Source organism: the organism of the source record quoted next, unplaced genomic scaffold (assembly GCF_019419815.1).
Source record: "Pyrus x bretschneideri cultivar Hongxiangsu unplaced genomic scaffold, Pyrus_bretschneideri_v1 Contig14, whole genome shotgun sequence".
In the NCBI taxonomy this organism is placed as follows: Eukaryota; Viridiplantae; Streptophyta; class Magnoliopsida; order Rosales; family Rosaceae; genus Pyrus; species Pyrus x bretschneideri.
Window position 1 is genome coordinate 633,986 of NW_025999435.1, and position 16,015 is coordinate 650,000.

Sequence of the window (16,015 nt, forward strand, 5' to 3'; positions counted from 1 at the left end):
ATATCGATCATGTCATTTTTTTAATTTTATATTTCTCTTTTTCCATTGAATTTTTTTTTCATCCTACCGTACTTTATTTAAATTCAAATACCTTTAGATTTAGATTTATATCATTGTTTTCGAGTGTTTTGATGTGGATTATAAGAAAATTTTCGCAAAAAATACATTTTTTAGAACATGAAGATGATAGTTTGGCATTATGGTAAGGAATTTTTTTTTTTTAAGCAAAAACATAAAACAAATAAAATTGACGGTTTGGGCACAGGGAGATGCAGCAGTAGCCCAAGCCCAATAAGCTCAAGTGCTAGTCACATCCCATATCCATGCCCTCGGGAAGGCCTAAGACGCAGCAGAAGCAATGGAGGCCCATGAAGTTTAGGGTTTAGGAGCGTAGTGAATAGTACGGGCCGTAAAATTAACATCCTAAATTTGACACGTTTCAACGCCCGACATGTGTATCCCAAGTGAAGATGGAAATATTTAGTCCTTCATGGCTAAAGATGGAAAATTTTAATCCTATAGTATTCTCTCAAATATTAATTTTTGAACAGCTAATACATAGCTAAGGGTTATGCTTAGCCCTCCACAACCAGAGATAACTTGAGAGCTTGCTATTTGCAACGCTAGGCCAAATTTAGCCCTAATTCTTTTTAGCATATTCATTTTGGCTCTTAGCTAAAGACGAGTTTAACATAAATTCTGGCTAAAATGGCATATAACCCTGACTGGAGAGTGTGTGACTAATGCTTGCATTTTCGATTTGACAAAATAAAATAATGCGTGCATTAACGTTGCAACTTTCAGGCATGGCAAAGTTACTTATAAGCCAATATAAATGAAAGCTTTGCTTCGTTGAGAAAATGAAAGATTTTATTTTAAAAGTGGGGTGAACACAGCACTCAATTTTATTTTTTAAAATCTTTTATACAAGTGGGGAGGGTAAAATCAAATATAGAATTTAAATATATAAATAAATACTCTTAACTATTTCAACTACAAGTTTCAAATATAACAAGAGTATGAATTTGCCAATCTTAGTATACAATTCTCCTGTAATTTGGTTTCACTGACACCATGCGATCCTCAATCAGTGTAAGAGTTGCCAGTTAGTAACCCTATGCATTCTCTTTTGCTATAACATTCATTCAACTTGTTGATTCTCCTACTCATTTTCTCCTCTGCACACTCGGGTTTCTTCACGGTCATAATATCTCTTACGAACATATATTAAATTGCAATGGTAAGTGACGTTTATAATCATAATAAAATGTAAATCAAAAGAAAAATCAAACAACATGAATGGGTAATAGTGCGTAGAATGAAAAAATTAATTTTCTATTTATTATTATTTAGCGTAGTGCTATCCACATACCTATTTTTACTTCTCACACATTTCTCTTAATTTTCAACCGTCGGATCGAATGAGTTGAAGAAAATCAATAGCAAAAAATTAATAAAAACGTGTGGGAAGGAATAAAAAATGTGTGAATAATACTATCTATTATTTATTATCCACTTGGCCAATGAAAACATTCATCACCTTACAAAAATAAAAAATGAAAACATTCATTCAATTCAGATTTCAGATTATCAGTATAAATACAGAGCAAAAGAAAAAGCACCACTAGGCACCAAGGCCAAAGAAACATAAAAAAGAGCTAAAGCTCTCTCTCTCTCTCTCTCTCTCTTCCTTTACCAACTTAGTTTAGTAGCAGCCGTTAAGTTCATAACTTTTCTTTCTTTCCATGGCTCCACTCTCACTCTCCAACCAGCACCCATTAATCTCCTTTCTCTTCTTCCTCACACCCGTTGTCATGGTGGTGGGCATGCTTGGAGTTCTGGGGGTGGACGGAGCAAATTCTCCGACGTCTTCCAGCACAACATGGTGTGTGGCTAGGAGTGATGCGAGCGCACAGGCTCTTCAGACAGCCTTGGACTACGCATGCGCAGCAGGTGCGGACTGTTCTCCAATCCAACCCGACGGACTATGTTATCTCCCAAACACCATCCAAGCTCATGCCTCTTATGCCTTCAACAGTTACTACCAGCGCCAGGCTAAGGCCCCTGGTTCTTGCGGCTTCTCCGGCACTGCCACCATTGCCCAAACAGACCCCAGTACGTCGTTCATTTCTCTCTTCCTTTTCCAATCCTCCAAAAAACCAACACAAAATATTTTTTGATATTTTATAATATTTCTTTATTTTATAGAGGGGGACTAATTTGTTTATTGTTAATTTCCTTTTGTGTAGGTTATGGATCTTGTGATTACCCATCTTCCACAAGGTACGTTGTTCTTCTTTTAATTCTTTTACCAAAAAATAAACTAGTCTTATATTTTACTCCTAGGATGCACTGTTTCGGTTGATGACTGGATTTACGTATTTTAATTCAACGTTACATTTTAGCAGTATATAAAGCGATTGAATCACATATAGTTTGTACATTTCTTGGTGATTGAAATTAAGTTTCTTCCTGTTCACGCAATTAGATCTTTCTCTTTTTCTTCTTTCGAACTTTTTAAGAGATTAGAAATAAAGAGTTTATTTTTATATGATGGATATTGAAAAGAAGAACGCTTTGTAGAAAACCATTCTCTTTGGTTGCTGTAATTCTCTGTGCCCAACAGAAGAAAAAAACACTTTGGTTTATAGAGAGAGGATTGTGTCTTTCGAGTGAAACTTCTTATGGATGTTTGACACGTGTCTTTCTGCATGGGATGCTGTTACTGATGCTTAAATCAAACCGTCCGTTTCTAAGTTATTGCTGTCTCTCTCTTCTTAATCTTGGGTTGCTCACTGTTTTTGTACTTGTGTATTTTAACTCTATTTATTTTTTGAAAAAAAAAAAAGACTATTTATTTGATTTTTTTTTTATAATTATTTTTCTGGGTGTATGCTTGGCTTGGAAATTGTACTTGGTTTTTGGTTCTGAAATCAGACTTGACCTTAATTTCTTACCGTCGGATTAGTCCTTAGTTGCAACCAAACCAACGGTCAAGATCACATCTGATGGTTCACTTGGTTGCTTTTTTAGTGGGCAGAGTCAGTGACTGGCATATGATATGGCACCTATTCTGGTGTCATGTAATTATGCACTCTTCTGATCATTCTGCAATCCATCTGCTTTCTTCACCACACTTTGACCATTTTGGACTTCTTTTGATTTTTAATATTTTTTAGAGTATCAAGATTTTTAACCTTTAGATTTTAATCATTAAATTCTTAATAAAGGATTTTACGGTCAAAAATTTAAATGTACAAGATACACTAAAGCATATTAAAAAATTTTGATTTCATTTGATTGAACTAAGATTTTCTTTTTCTGGGTACAACAAAAACCAAACTTTATTCCATTAAGTAGAGTCAGCTCGGCTGTCTGAATTCTAAAACGTTATTAGGTTCGGTTTTGTTTAAGTTTTCCGTTACGTCTTTTTTTTTTGGGTATGTTATGAATTCTATTTATCTTCTTATTAAAACATTTAATGTAATTACATTTTCTTGATCCCTTGCTTAAGTAGTACATAATGGTAGATTATAGAGGATTAGTCTTCTCATTTACCCCCGTAATTTTGAATGTGGGCCCAAGATTAATTAACTGTCAAAAATTCAAAGATGGAAATGGAGGCTCGGGCATGTGGGCCATTGTCCAGTTTGGGACAGTATCTATATGTCACATGTGAATGTTCTTATTCTGTATTAAGTATTTTGACTGGTCATCTTCTGTTTTCTTTTTAATTTAAAACTTTTTTTTTTCTGTTTATTTATTATTGTGCCTTATAATTTATGGTGGTTTTGATTGTGTGAGAAGAGTTGCTCTCTCTGTAGTTCGAGAACACCTTGAGTTTAATTTACATGGCATCAGTACACAATTACGTAACATTATATACTAATTTAAGGTAGTTTTGTTTGCCACTTAATTTATTTTTAATCACATTGCGCTATGTCTATTGCAAATTTGCAGCGCGGCTGGAGGGACAACTTCACCTTCCACACCACCAACAGTTCCAAATCCACAAACGCCACCTTCGACGTTCGCACCACCCTTCACCGGCGGATTCACTCCCGGATCGACCCCGATGATCCCCGACGATAACTCAAAAGCGTCCCTCGATTCCATGTCCCCAACAATCTTGATGCCCATCTCCCTTGTTCTCATTCTTTTATTCGCCCAAAATTAAACCCCCAATGTAGGTCGTTTATTTTTTTTTTAACATTGCCCTAATGCGGAAAAGTGGCTATCTACATTTTTTTGTTAGAAGTTGGAACCTTCTTTGTCTGCTTCTATCTTGCTAAGCCTCCCCATTAGTATTTTTCCAAACTAATTTGGGTCTGAATCTCATAATTTCGAACCAATAGTTCAATTAACTCATTGCCAAATATTTCGTCGATTTCAATTTTTTACAGCCAGGTTACACGTACTAAGTAAAATAACGTCGATTACGTTCAAAATGTACCTTTAAAAAAAAACACATTGAACCGCCTCTTTGAGGCTTTGAGTATTACTAGTTCCAGCGTCAATTTCGATGGCAACAATGTTCGATATCACGTCCTATATATGCAAGAATGGCATCAATATTAATATGTACAAGCAGTGACACAACTGCTACCAGCAAGAACCTGCGGAACAAATTGGCTGACCCTGGGCCTGAGCAACATCGGGCGCAAGAACAAATCGCATTTGACACGTACGTAAAAATAACTTAATGAAAACTCGCAAGAAGAAAAATAGGACCGACTCTTTCCAAGTAAGGAATTATTTTTCTCATTTGCATGGCAATAATGTAAAGAAATCATAAACAAACTGCAATGGAGAAACCAACAACGAAAAAGAGAATGAAAAAGAGCAAGAGTCTGAACAAACTGCAATGGTGACAATTCCATTCATATATAGAAACTATACGGTCTTAAGATCCTGCCTACCGAAACACATTTACCACACCGATTCCTCCCGCGTTGTTATAGGATTTGACCACAGCCGTGCTAACGTTGGAATGAAAGAGAATATGAGCCGGTGTTTGGATCTTTGACAGCTTTAAAGTTGTCGACGCTCATTCCAAAACGGCCCAAGAGAGAATTGCCCATTTCTTTCAGCTTCCCTGCTCACACACAGAACAATTTCAAACCCTTAGTACTTCAAAGATTTCTTTAACTTTTATTCTTCTTATGAGAAAATTTAATGTTAGCAAGTGAAAAGTACAGAAACGTAGATTGCAGAGATCAATGCGTCCCACTAACAGCCTAGGCTAAGACTTATGCCACATACATGCAAAACATATCACCCATAGGCATAGCAATTTTGGACATGACGTCTGATGTCACCAGAAAGTACTGAATATGCAAATAACCACCAGTCATGAGGTAGAAGAATTGAAACAAACATCTTTAATAACATAATCACTTATCCTTAATAACATAATTACTTTCTAAAAGAGAACCAATGTGTTAAACATTCATCTAGTTGACAGCGTCAAGAAGGATAAAATATTGCCCTACCGCTCCCTAGCAACTCCTATGGAAATCACGAACAAGTTTCAATGAAAGCTAGCGAGTCATAAGCAAAGATCATGTCATTAAAGAAATTGATTAGTAGGCTGCATCTTAGTACTTTCTTATTTCCACTATAGTTTTTCCACAGTTTCACAAAATAAGACAAAATAGTTACTTTGGTCTTTCAGCAAGTAATTATTCGACTTCACAAAACCACATTGCTTATTGTCCTGTAATACAGTCCAATTCGCCTATCCTTTGGTCTTCGTTTCTCAAGATAAAGAGATAAGTTGTGTTAATGTGAAGGCTTGCAGAATGGTCCACCTATGAGATGGATTGGGATTCTTTTCCGTACTTTACTGGAAAATTATATAATCATGGTACAGATAGCATTTGGGAATAATTTGATTGAGTGGGCACAAGAAAGAGAATATAAAACCACGAAACATGAAGTGGTCGAGAAAATAATTAAATCAAACCACCAATCACTTATATACAAAAAAATGAGAGAAACTCACCTATCATCTCCTCTTTCATCTTTTCTCTCTTTTCTTCAGCTAGCGGCCCCAACCGGCGAATGGCCTTTTTGGCTTGGTCATTTGAAGGATCAAGTTCCAAGGCACTTTTCATATCTGCAGAATATAAACAAGAATTAAGCATTACATATAGCATTAATCTACAACCCATACAAATGAGAAGACAAGTTGCTTCTAGTGGTTAAATTGTGGTATTAAATTCCAACTTACCAACAATAGCCTCTTCAAAATGCTCGAGCTTTTCATGAGCTTCTGCTCTTCGAAGCAGAGCTTTCATATACGAAGGATTTAGTTCAAGCGCTTTCGTGCATTCCTTGATTGCGTCCTCATACTTTTCCTGTTACATATTAAGAAATTCGGAATCACAGATTGTCTAATATATGAGAATCAAGGGGGAACCAGAGTCCACAAGAGTTTCCAAACATGTGAACCGCATAACGTACCAATTTCAAGAAGCATACTGCACTGTTTAAATGACAAATGGAACGTAATTCGACAGACGATGGCATGTCAGGTGCAAGGTGTAAAGCAAGCTCATACTGGGATAATGCCTCTTGGTACTGCCCACTGCCAAACAGTCTATTGCCTTCAATTTTCACATCACTTGCTTCTTCAAACGCTTTCTGCTTCCCATGAAATACGAACAAATCGAAAAAACATATATTTCAACACAAAATCAGTTCTCCGATCAGATATGAACACATTGAGTTTTCAGATTTCAGAACAAAATTGAACTCCTCAAGCATCAAGTAAGTAATTGATTCGTAAAACCCCATATATAACCAATGAAATTAACCTGAAGAAGAAATGAAGAGTCGCTTCGATTGGGAGATACCTGATTCGATTCAACGTCGTCGTTCTGGGAGGGAGTTTGTTGTGGCTCGTCTTGGAGATGGATTTGTTGAGGGATTTCGTCGTCGTTGAGTTCGCCGTCGCTGGCGGTTTCGAAGCCGTCGGAGGCATTTCTGTTGGTGGCGGTGGAAGAGGAGGAGGAGGGCTTTGGGGAATTCATATCGCTACGGCATCCGTTCCCTTCTTCTTCTTCCTTTATCAGCATCTCTGTTGGTTGAGAAGGTTTTAGGGATTTCGACCGCGTCGCCGTCGATTGCGTTTTCTTCAGGAAATGGAAATTTTATATATGAATGAATACGTATAGATCACTGCACACTCCCCGTGTTTCCAGAAAGCTCTTTTTCCCTCTTTTTCGTAGGCTGGAATCGGTTCGGTGGGCCAAACCGAAACTTCTTCCTGTGGGTTCGGTAAGACCAAAATCTGAACCGAAATCAAATTTGTTCTTTTCAAAATTGTTTGTTACTAACTCATAGAACTTTGTATTTATGATTAAAAACGTTTATATTATAAACCACTATATAATGATTATTTCCGTAAAAAATCAATTAAAATTAGGATCGGTTGAGTTATCGAACTGTATAAAAACAGATGAACAAACAAAATTGGTAAAAGCATTAAAAAACGTTTATGTATTCGCTATTATAGATTGATTAAACGACCTTAATTTTATTTCATTTTTTGCAGAAATAATCTTTACAATGTGCTTCATAATATGAGCAGTTCTAATCTTTATTAAGGGTACAAGTCAGCAATACAGTTAGAAATAGAGGTATCAAGTTTGTTAGTATTTGGTTAGAGTTGTTAGGCTTACCAGTATAAAAACAAAGTGTGTAATCTTCATTTTTTCAGTTAATACAAATCATATATCTCTCTCTCTCTCTCTCTCTCTCTAAGATCTCTGTGTTCATCCTTTCTTCTTGACTTTCTCTTCAATTCCCAAACATTTCAACTTAGTTAACAATCTTAAGCACAAAGCTCTATGATAACACGAAGAGTTTTGAGTAGGAGTTCTTACTCATCCTTGAGTGGTCAAACATTGTTCAATGGAAAAATGGGTCAGTACAAACCAGTTCAGTTTTTAATCTAAGCTACAATTGTGGTTTACTACCCACCTATCAGTTTTTAATCTAAGCTGCAATGATGGTTTGCTACGCACCTATTAATTGTGGTTTGCTATGCACGTAAACGGCTCGAAGATTACAGAAGATATGAAATTTGATTGGAAGAAATTGTATTAGATTATGTGGAAGATAATTTAACCCTGTCGTCCACAAGTTGAAGACAGAGGGCTCACAACTAGAAATCTGCAGATGTATTACAAAAATGTAGGGATGAACCAATCTGTTGTTATGATATTAATCAATAACGTCCTTCGGTTTCCCGCTTGCCATTGTTTAGGCACCGCTGTCTGTAACCGGACACCTATCGGGCTGCCTTACAATGTAAATTACGTCTGCAGAGGTGCTGTACATGTCCTGATTCCGGTGCCAAGTCCATAAAGCATAAGTCTCGTTTTTCACCTGCAAGTCGCACAGAAATACTTCTTAATCTTGTAACCGCGTAATTTTATACAAATTGCGTTGGTTGGATCTATTTTTCTACACAAATGCAGACATTTTTCAAGTCGGCTTCGAGTAGAGTTTTTCTAAACAGCACTCATCAGGAGTCGAGACCTTGGCAGTTGATGCGGTCACAGAATTACGATTTCACAGTTTAATGAAGTTCTAGTTTTGCAGCTCAACGTGGATTCGGAATATTAGTTTCCATGCATGTGAATGTGAACGTTCATAGTACTAAAAACTGAATGCAATTTGTTGAAGAAGGACTTAAATATGAAAATAATTTATCCGTAATACTGTCAAGAGTTTGTGATTTCATAGCAAAGAGAAAAGGGAAGTACCTCTAGAATCCCATGGCCAAAGCTACTCTCTCGATACGCACTGTATTCAGGCTGCTTGTCCCAACAGAACTTTCCTGCTGCTGGGCCTTTTGTGAAATTAAACGCGCAGAAGCCGCCCATAAACTTACCCGGAGTTGTAGATGGTTCTGGGCAGTTTCCGGGTTCATCAGCATGCGCAATTGCCATCTTCTCCCGGTTACCACCATCACCAACTGTGATGTAAACAGGGCCGCAGGGATCCAATGTGTAGTTATACACTCGATTTGACCTCTCATAGGCGTGAACCTGTTTATTAATTGTTTCCAAACAGTCAGAAGTAGCTCTCATATTTTTTCAACAGCTTGATAAAGCATTGAACACATAAAATGGAAACTGTTAATACCAATAAGAATTCTGGAACGTATTTGGGGACTTCAAAAACATGTTCCTTTGCTCAAACTAAACACTTACATGGCCGTTGAAGACGATGTCAACACCATACTTATACAGTATGTCTTCCATCTCAACTTTCATACATTCTTCTTCTCTGTAATGTGCCTTGTAGGTGCTGTACCATGGCGGGTGCCATGCTGCTACTAACCAAGGAGTCACATTTCTGGCAACTTTAGCCAAGTCTTTCTCCAACCACTTGTATTGATCGTCTGCGAGATAAAACCTAGTCATCTTAGTATGTCCCTAACTCGTAACCATGCGAAAGAAGTGAAAATTTTCTTTTCAGGAAAGCAAATGCAATAACCTGATTTGTGATAGGCTGCGTAAGCACCAAGCATTACAAAGTGTATCCCGCCTGCGTTGAATGAATAAAACAATGTAGATGATGATCCACTCTCGTTGGAGGGGAATGCAAATCGCGAACTATAAGAAGCAAATGTTCGATTCCCAGCCTGTTCTTCGATCTCATGGTTCCCTTCTACCACCATCATTGGAACTTTAGACACTAGCGGCTGCATAAACCTGATAAAAAACATACCATAATTTTGCAATTAGGTACGTTGTGCGAAAAATGACCAGGTGCCTCCTCATCAAAATAAAGCACAGAAAAACTCACCTTCCCCAGTAATCCCAACGAGGCTGATAAGTTTCGTGAATAGGAGTTTGCGAGAATGAGCAAGAGTAGCAATCAGACCCAGTGCCATTTGTGAGGTACAAGTTAGCATAACTAACGTCCCCAACCAATAACATAAGATCAGGTCCGTTAGCCAACAAGTGATCGACCGTTGATGTAGTATTGTATGTAAGGCCAAGGTCCCCAACCACAGCTATTCTTCTGGGGTAACTCTTGGGACCGGATACTGGCATAGTCTTGAAATAAGATACTTTGCTCATATCTGCAATGCTAGGATCTCCACATTGATACTGATACAAACTGTTGGGTCTCAATCCTGCACAAACCCATTAAAATTTAGAGAATTGCATACAAAATCATACATCCGTAAGTCCAAACAAAAGCAAATTCAGACGAGCGTTTGTGAGACGAACATAAATGATTAAACAATGGATACAACTATATGTTAAGGAGCAGATCATAAAACAATTTCATATTTTTGGATACAAATTATTCGTAAAGGGATTCAAGACTGATACGTACCTGTGAGGCGAACATGGTGTATAATTCCGGAAGTGTAGTTTTGGAGGCCTTCAAAAGGATACAGCTGATTGTAAATAAGGGAATACCCCGTTGATTGGCTATCCATAGGGAATCCGTACCTTCCATATGTAACAATACTTGAAACATTATTCGGATCCAACGGTTTTATATTGTCTCCAATTTGAAATTCCCCTGCAAATTCGATCATGAGATAGACTGAGAGTCTTCAATTCATCATGCAACTACATAACTCAAGAGTTTTTGTTTACAACAACAGCCAAGTCTTATTTCACTATGTAGGGTTGGTTGTATGAATCTTAAAATACCAGTGCGCTCGGTTTTCTGCCAAGTCTTCCGTTACTACATAACTCAATAGTTTTGGTTTACAACATTAAAATGCTCAAGTCCACCCCAAAACGTGCCCATCCAAAGACCAAAAGAAGTAACATTTCCATCCATACACTGGCATCAGTCAATTGAATTCTAACAGTAACTATGATTTCTGTGCAACCAAAGATTTATCAATGCCCCAAATAGGAAACAGTTAAAAGATTTTATTTTTCTCAAAAGGAAGATATTCTTCTTATAATCTAACATAAACTACGGAAATAGGTGTTCAAACTCGCATGCATGCATGGGTGGAAGTACATTCATTCTGGCCAACGTGACTACGACACGAAATTAACATATCCTCGTAACAATCTCACTAAAATGTGAAAACCAAATATAAAACTCATTTGTTAGATTAAAAACTCTCAATCTGCATAAGAAGTTGGAAACAACATATCCAACCGAAAGTACAAGCAAAGAAAGCAAAAGAACAAAAGAACAAAAACTTGAGAGAGAGAGAGAGAGAGAGAGAGAGACCTGTAATCCAAGATATCCAGACAGAGTCATGGGTTGTAGAGAGAGAGACAGAGATTTGTTCAGGCTCGAAACCCTTGACGATTCTTCGAACTCGAGGATCAGTGTCCGGCAAGTCAACGGCATTGCCTCGAAAGCTGTCGTCGAGAGGAACAGTGACAGGCTTAAAGGGTCCTTCGAGGGTTGTCGGTATTCCTCCATTGACAAACGTGAAGCTCACGGGACTCACAGTCAGCACAAGCAGCAGATTAAAGGCTGCAACTTTGGGCGGTGGAAACAAAAACAAACCCATCTATTTTTACTATTATTATTGTCTGAATTAAACAGAAACGAAACTCAAATATAAATAGAAGAACTGGAGTTGGCTGATCAAAACTTTAACATGTGTTCAATCGTGATTGATAGTAAGCAGAAGCGGCTGATCTGTTCAGCAACGAAGTTCTATCTTAAATAGAAATGGAAACCCAACACGCCTTCCAAAAAAAACAAAAAAAAAGAAACCCAACAAAATTATTGAAGGCTTGTTGTAAAATCCTATGTTGAAGCTAAAAGTCAAACAGACAAGGACAAATAAAATATGGCCGGTTTTGATTTGTTTTTTGGATTCAAACGATGTATCTAATTCTAAACTCCACTGAGGGGAGAGAGAGCGTTCAAATTATTAGATACTACGGATAAAAATAAACGTTTTATTCAACAGAACAATCAAACATTTGCGATCAGATTCAATGAAATGAAGATGATGACGGGTTTAGAGTTTCTTTTCAAGAAGGTAATAATTTTGTCACAAGCAGTTATTTTATATTTAACAATTTTGTCAGTTTCAAGCCGAGGCTTCTTTTGTTTCTCTATGAACACATGTGCTATATAGTTGTTAATGCTTGCTTGATTTATGGTTACTAATTAGTCATGGGATATCAAATCCGAATTGTTATGTATGCATTGGATTGAGAATACTTTCCATTTACATTTATGTTTTTAATTTTTTTAAAATTTCATATGAACTTATACACTTTTATTATCATATAAACTAAAATTTTAAGGGATCTGTCACATCAAATTTTTAAAATTATTAATTTGTCATTTCATACTAAGGGGTGTAGTTAAATTAGGATTTGATATGATTTTAATAGATTTTAAAATCCAAATGTAGTCAATCAGTATTTTAAAAAAGGATTTTTAAAGGAGTTTGAAATTATAGGGTAGTCAAATTAGGATTTTAAAGGATTTTAAAGAATACATCCAAATCCATGAGTAGTCAATTACGTTTTAAAAAAATGCACCAAATTCTAGGTGTAGTGAGAATATCAAAGATTTATTAGGATTTTAATGAATGATAGATTTGGATGGATTTGAGGATGGGTGGTCTAAATATTATATGCCATCAAGAATCCAACTCTAACCCCTCTGATTTCTTTTCACGTTATAGAAGAGGAACATTCTTCCTCTCTCAGACAGAAGAAGAACAGTCTTCCTCCATTCCTCAAGGTATTTTTTTTTCTCTTCCGAATTTGTATAAGGACTCTTTATTATTTTCATGATGTTTATATATAGTTGTTCTTAACATATAGGCACGGTACGTATTTGTACTCAGTCTTGCCAGTAATCTCAAAAAAACCCCCATCTTTCCCTTTCATGTGTTTAGTTTTGTTGTTATAATTTTGTTTTATCAGGCCGACTGGATGTGATTCCAATCTCCAAACTTCCCCCACCAACCCATAAGGTCTGCTCTCTATTTCTTTGTTGCTATTTTGTTTTTTTGCCTTTTTTTTTTTTTTTTTTGCTATTATTTTATTTATTACAATATTTTTTGGAATAAAGATGAATTGAATCGGACGTGGAGCAATTCCCGAGCTCCACCGATTGCTCCCTTACTTCCCTCATTGTGTTTAGTTCTTAATCTGTATTTAGTTCTCCATTGTCACTAGCTTCACTGGTGAATTATATTCCTCTAATTCATTAACTGAATGTGTGAACCTTAGACCGCGAAGTAAACTTTCTGCTATTTGAATTTTATTAAGATTCAAGCTTTCTCTGTACTTGCTCTTCTTTCACTTGATTTTGGCTTCATTTCGTTTTCACTCTATATTATTTCCTGTTCTTGTTCTTCTGCACGAAGTACAAACTTCTTTATGATTTTGTTTATTTGGTTGGTTAGTTTATATATAATGTCTCAATCAAGCATGGAATCGGAAGAAGATGAGGAAGAAATGGAAATGGATGAAGAGGAGGAAGAAATGGAAGTGGAGCAAATGGTGGAAGAGGAGTGTAGATCGGACGAATTTCTTGTTGAACCAGATGATGAATCTTCTTAGTCTCAACCATTGTCAGTTTCAGAAGGGGATCTTGACCAAGATTTTCAAACACAAGAACAACAACGAAATACTGCTAATGAATGAAGATATAACATAGATTTGGACATGTGGAGAGATGTCCAGAATGATAACATTGTGAATGGAGGATAATGAGTCGTTAATAATGCTAGTGTTTTGATTTTTAGGAGCACCATATGAAGGCCAGGGAGCAAAATGCATTTTAAAAGCAACATTATTATCTTGTTTATCTTTTCATCTATTATCTTCTTAAATTTTGATTTATATGTGGTTTATGTACTTGTATTAGCTTTGACTATAAGATATGTAATTGAAATCATCTATCTTTGTTTTGGTTAGTTAATTTTCTTTTAAAAATTTACAATTCAAATGAGAAAGGGAAACACATAATAAATCCTAAGGATCCATTTTATGTTATCAGATTCAACTAACAAATCCTAAGAAATCCATGAAAGAAATCCATATAAATATGTCAAAATCCATATAGAATTGTAAAATCCATTAAAATCCTTTGAAATCTGTCACTTAAAAAAAGTCTAATAAGTTTTTCATCCAAAATAAGTAATGTGCAAAGACACATGACTTGGTTTCAAGGTTATTTCAAACCTGTTAACTTGCACCATGCCCCCTCGAGATTATTTTGGACATTTCAACTCTGTTTTTGAAAAACGCAATGGACCGCATTGAATTCTCAAAGCTTGCAATTAGTTAAACTCTATGTTAGTAAGCTAATGTACTTTTTTAGTAGTTACGTATAAAGTTTTTGAAACGAACATGATGTTATTTTTCTTTAGCCAAATTTTGGGTTTGTACCAAAGAGAAGTAGACAACTTGTGAAAAGGATGTCAAATGTCTGATGCCAAATTATTCATCCACCTCATAGTGTAAATATATTATTGTATAAAAATTAAAAAAAATGTAAAAATGGTCAAAAGTCCGAAATAATCATGAGCACAAGTTATGTGCAATGCACGTGATTATTTTGGATGAAAAACTTAGCTGAGTTAGCGTGAGATAACAAATCAACGATTTTGAAAATTTTGATATGACAAGTCGGTAAAATTTTTAGTACATATGACTAATTAAAAAAAGTGTAAAAGTTCATATGACATTTCAAAATATTTATGTTTAATTTTATTTACTTTTTAACCTGGGCAACAAAATTTACTTTTTAACCTTTAATAGGTGCGGTAAAACTGACTAAATGACCCCAAGATTTACTCATGAATCATGAATGCCAAAAGCCCAAAACGGAAGAAAATCCAAATTCAACCAAAAAAAATCTCAAAAGGCCGACATCACTAATGTAAAATCATCACAAATTATTCAAGCTCCTCAAGATGTGTTCAATTAGCTCAATTCCTTCTTGTAAATATAAGACTCGCATTCAAGCAAAGAGAACGTTCAGAAAAGAAGCAAGTTCGAGCCCTTGAAATTAGATAACCTCTTTGGCAAATCATGTTGAATAAGAAGAGTATCCAAGATAACTCTAATGATCCCAAGAAGAAGAAAATAGAGCACACTCTTAAAGAAAGCTCACAAAACAAACTAATTGCCAAAGCTTTTCTTATTTAGCTCTAGGCTTTGTTTTTCCTTGGATGATATACAATGCTTGGGGACTTGGGTATTTATAGCAAACCAAATGAAAGCTACAACACACACTTAATTAAACTAAGATTATTTAGTACCACACAAAACCCATTAGTTGCACCTAATTTTTTCCACTCAACCATACCTAACATTGCAATTGTAAGCAATTACATCATCAAACTAGATATGGACTTGGACTTTAGATTGGGTTGTGGATTACTTATGGTTTTGGGCTTGACATTGATTCTCAACACTCCCTCTCAATGTCAGCTCTCATTCTTTGCACTATGTTGAGCAGACAGCGAAAATTTTCGAGCTTGCCTGTACTTAAACTTTTTGTGAACAAGTCCGCAACTTGATCATTCGTCTTGACCTGTCTCATCTCAATCTCTTCTTGTAGAACCGTTTCTCTGATAAAGTGGTAGTGCACTTCCACATGTTTAGTTCTTGCATGAAAGACTGGATTTTCCGCCAAGCGAATGGCCGATTGGTTATCACAGTACAATGGTACTGGATAATCTACTGGTTGATGTAGATCACTCATCAACTGTACCAGCCATGCATTTTCTTGAGCTGCCATTGTTGCTGCTCTATACTCTGCTTCTATGGTTGACAAAGATACCGTTGGCTGTCTCTTGCTACACCAAGAGATGGTTCCAGAACCAAGCTTAAACACATACCCAGTTGTTGATCTCCTGGTGTCATGATCTCCCGCATAGTCAGCATCACAATAACCAACTAACTTGCAGTCTTCACCTTTCTTGTACAAAAGACCATAGTCAATTGTACTCTTCACATATCTCAGTATTCGTCGAACTGCTTCCAAATGAGGCTTCTTTGGATTTTGCATGTACCAACTCATCACA

The 16,015-nt window shown here is 36.2% G+C and overlaps 3 protein-coding genes and 1 long non-coding RNA gene across 5 annotated transcripts in view; 2 read left to right on the forward strand and 2 right to left on the reverse strand.

Annotated features, from left to right (window-relative positions):
- Positions 1-1,643: 1,643 nt before the first annotated feature.
- On the forward strand, positions 1,644-4,822 carry LOC103963487 (PLASMODESMATA CALLOSE-BINDING PROTEIN 3). The gene is made up of 3 exons (XM_009376309.3): positions 1,644-2,115; positions 2,250-2,283; positions 3,961-4,822. The coding sequence occupies exons 1-3, from the start codon at positions 1,746-1,748 to the stop codon at positions 4,175-4,177; spliced, it is 621 nt and encodes a 206-aa protein (XP_009374584.2). The 5' UTR covers positions 1,644-1,745; the 3' UTR covers positions 4,178-4,822.
- Positions 4,746-7,152, reverse strand: LOC103963486 (tetratricopeptide repeat protein 1). Its single transcript, XM_009376308.3, has 5 exons — positions 6,858-7,152; positions 6,466-6,645; positions 6,233-6,359; positions 6,005-6,118; positions 4,746-5,095 (listed from the first exon to the last, which is right to left on the reverse strand). The coding sequence occupies exons 1-5, from the start codon at positions 7,077-7,079 to the stop codon at positions 4,980-4,982; spliced, it is 759 nt and encodes a 252-aa protein (XP_009374583.2). The 5' UTR covers positions 7,080-7,152; the 3' UTR covers positions 4,746-4,979.
- Positions 7,153-8,071: 919 nt separating this feature from the next.
- LOC103963484 (purple acid phosphatase 15-like) overlaps positions 8,072-16,015 on the reverse strand; it is a 15,518-nt gene continuing 7,574 nt past the window's right edge. Inside the window, exons 1-7 of one of the 2 annotated variants that reach the window (XM_009376307.2) lie at positions 11,230-11,533; positions 10,363-10,554; positions 9,823-10,156; positions 9,511-9,728; positions 9,225-9,415; positions 8,775-9,059; positions 8,072-8,394 (exon numbers count right to left, since the gene is read on the reverse strand). In XM_009376307.2, the coding sequence (XP_009374582.2) occupies positions 8,269-8,394; positions 8,775-9,059; positions 9,225-9,415; positions 9,511-9,728; positions 9,823-10,156; positions 10,363-10,554; positions 11,230-11,518 (1,635 nt within the window). In that variant the 5' untranslated portion in view covers positions 11,519-11,533 and the 3' untranslated portion in view covers positions 8,072-8,268. Of the gene's footprint in view, positions 8,395-8,774; positions 9,060-9,224; positions 9,416-9,510; positions 9,729-9,822; positions 10,157-10,362; positions 10,605-11,229; positions 11,534-16,015 lie in introns of those variants that run through there. The other variant, XM_048579564.1, reaches the window with a different exon arrangement.
- LOC125475172 lies at positions 12,638-13,762 on the forward strand. The gene is made up of 3 exons (XR_007256559.1): positions 12,638-12,714; positions 12,900-12,949; positions 13,385-13,762. It is a non-coding gene; the product is annotated as an uncharacterized LOC125475172 (long non-coding RNA).

What these genes read in the sequence shown, in the direction of transcription:
- LOC103963487 (XM_009376309.3), top strand. Translation starts at nt 1,746, where the DNA reads ATGGCTCCACTCTCACTCTCCAACCAGCACCCATTAATCTCCTTTCTC. An exon ending in CATTGCCCAAACAGACCCCA is followed by an intron (nt 2,116 to 2,249) that starts GTACGTCGTTCA and finishes CCTTTTGTGTAG; the next exon opens with GTTATGGATCTTGTGATTAC. An exon ending in GATTACCCATCTTCCACAAG is followed by an intron (nt 2,284 to 3,960) that starts GTACGTTGTTCT and finishes GCAAATTTGCAG; the next exon opens with CGCGGCTGGAGGGACAACTT.
- LOC103963486 (XM_009376308.3), bottom strand. Translation starts at nt 7,079, where the DNA reads ATGCTGATAAAGGAAGAAGAAGAAGGGAACGGATGCCGTAGCGATATG. An exon ending in ACGACGTTGAATCGAATCAG is followed by an intron (nt 6,646 to 6,857) that starts GTATCTCCCAAT and finishes CATGGGAAGCAG; the next exon opens with AAAGCGTTTGAAGAAGCAAG. An exon ending in GATGAAAGAGGAGATGATAG is followed by an intron (nt 5,096 to 6,004) that starts GTGAGTTTCTCT and finishes GTGTGTGAGCAG; the next exon opens with GGAAGCTGAAAGAAATGGGC.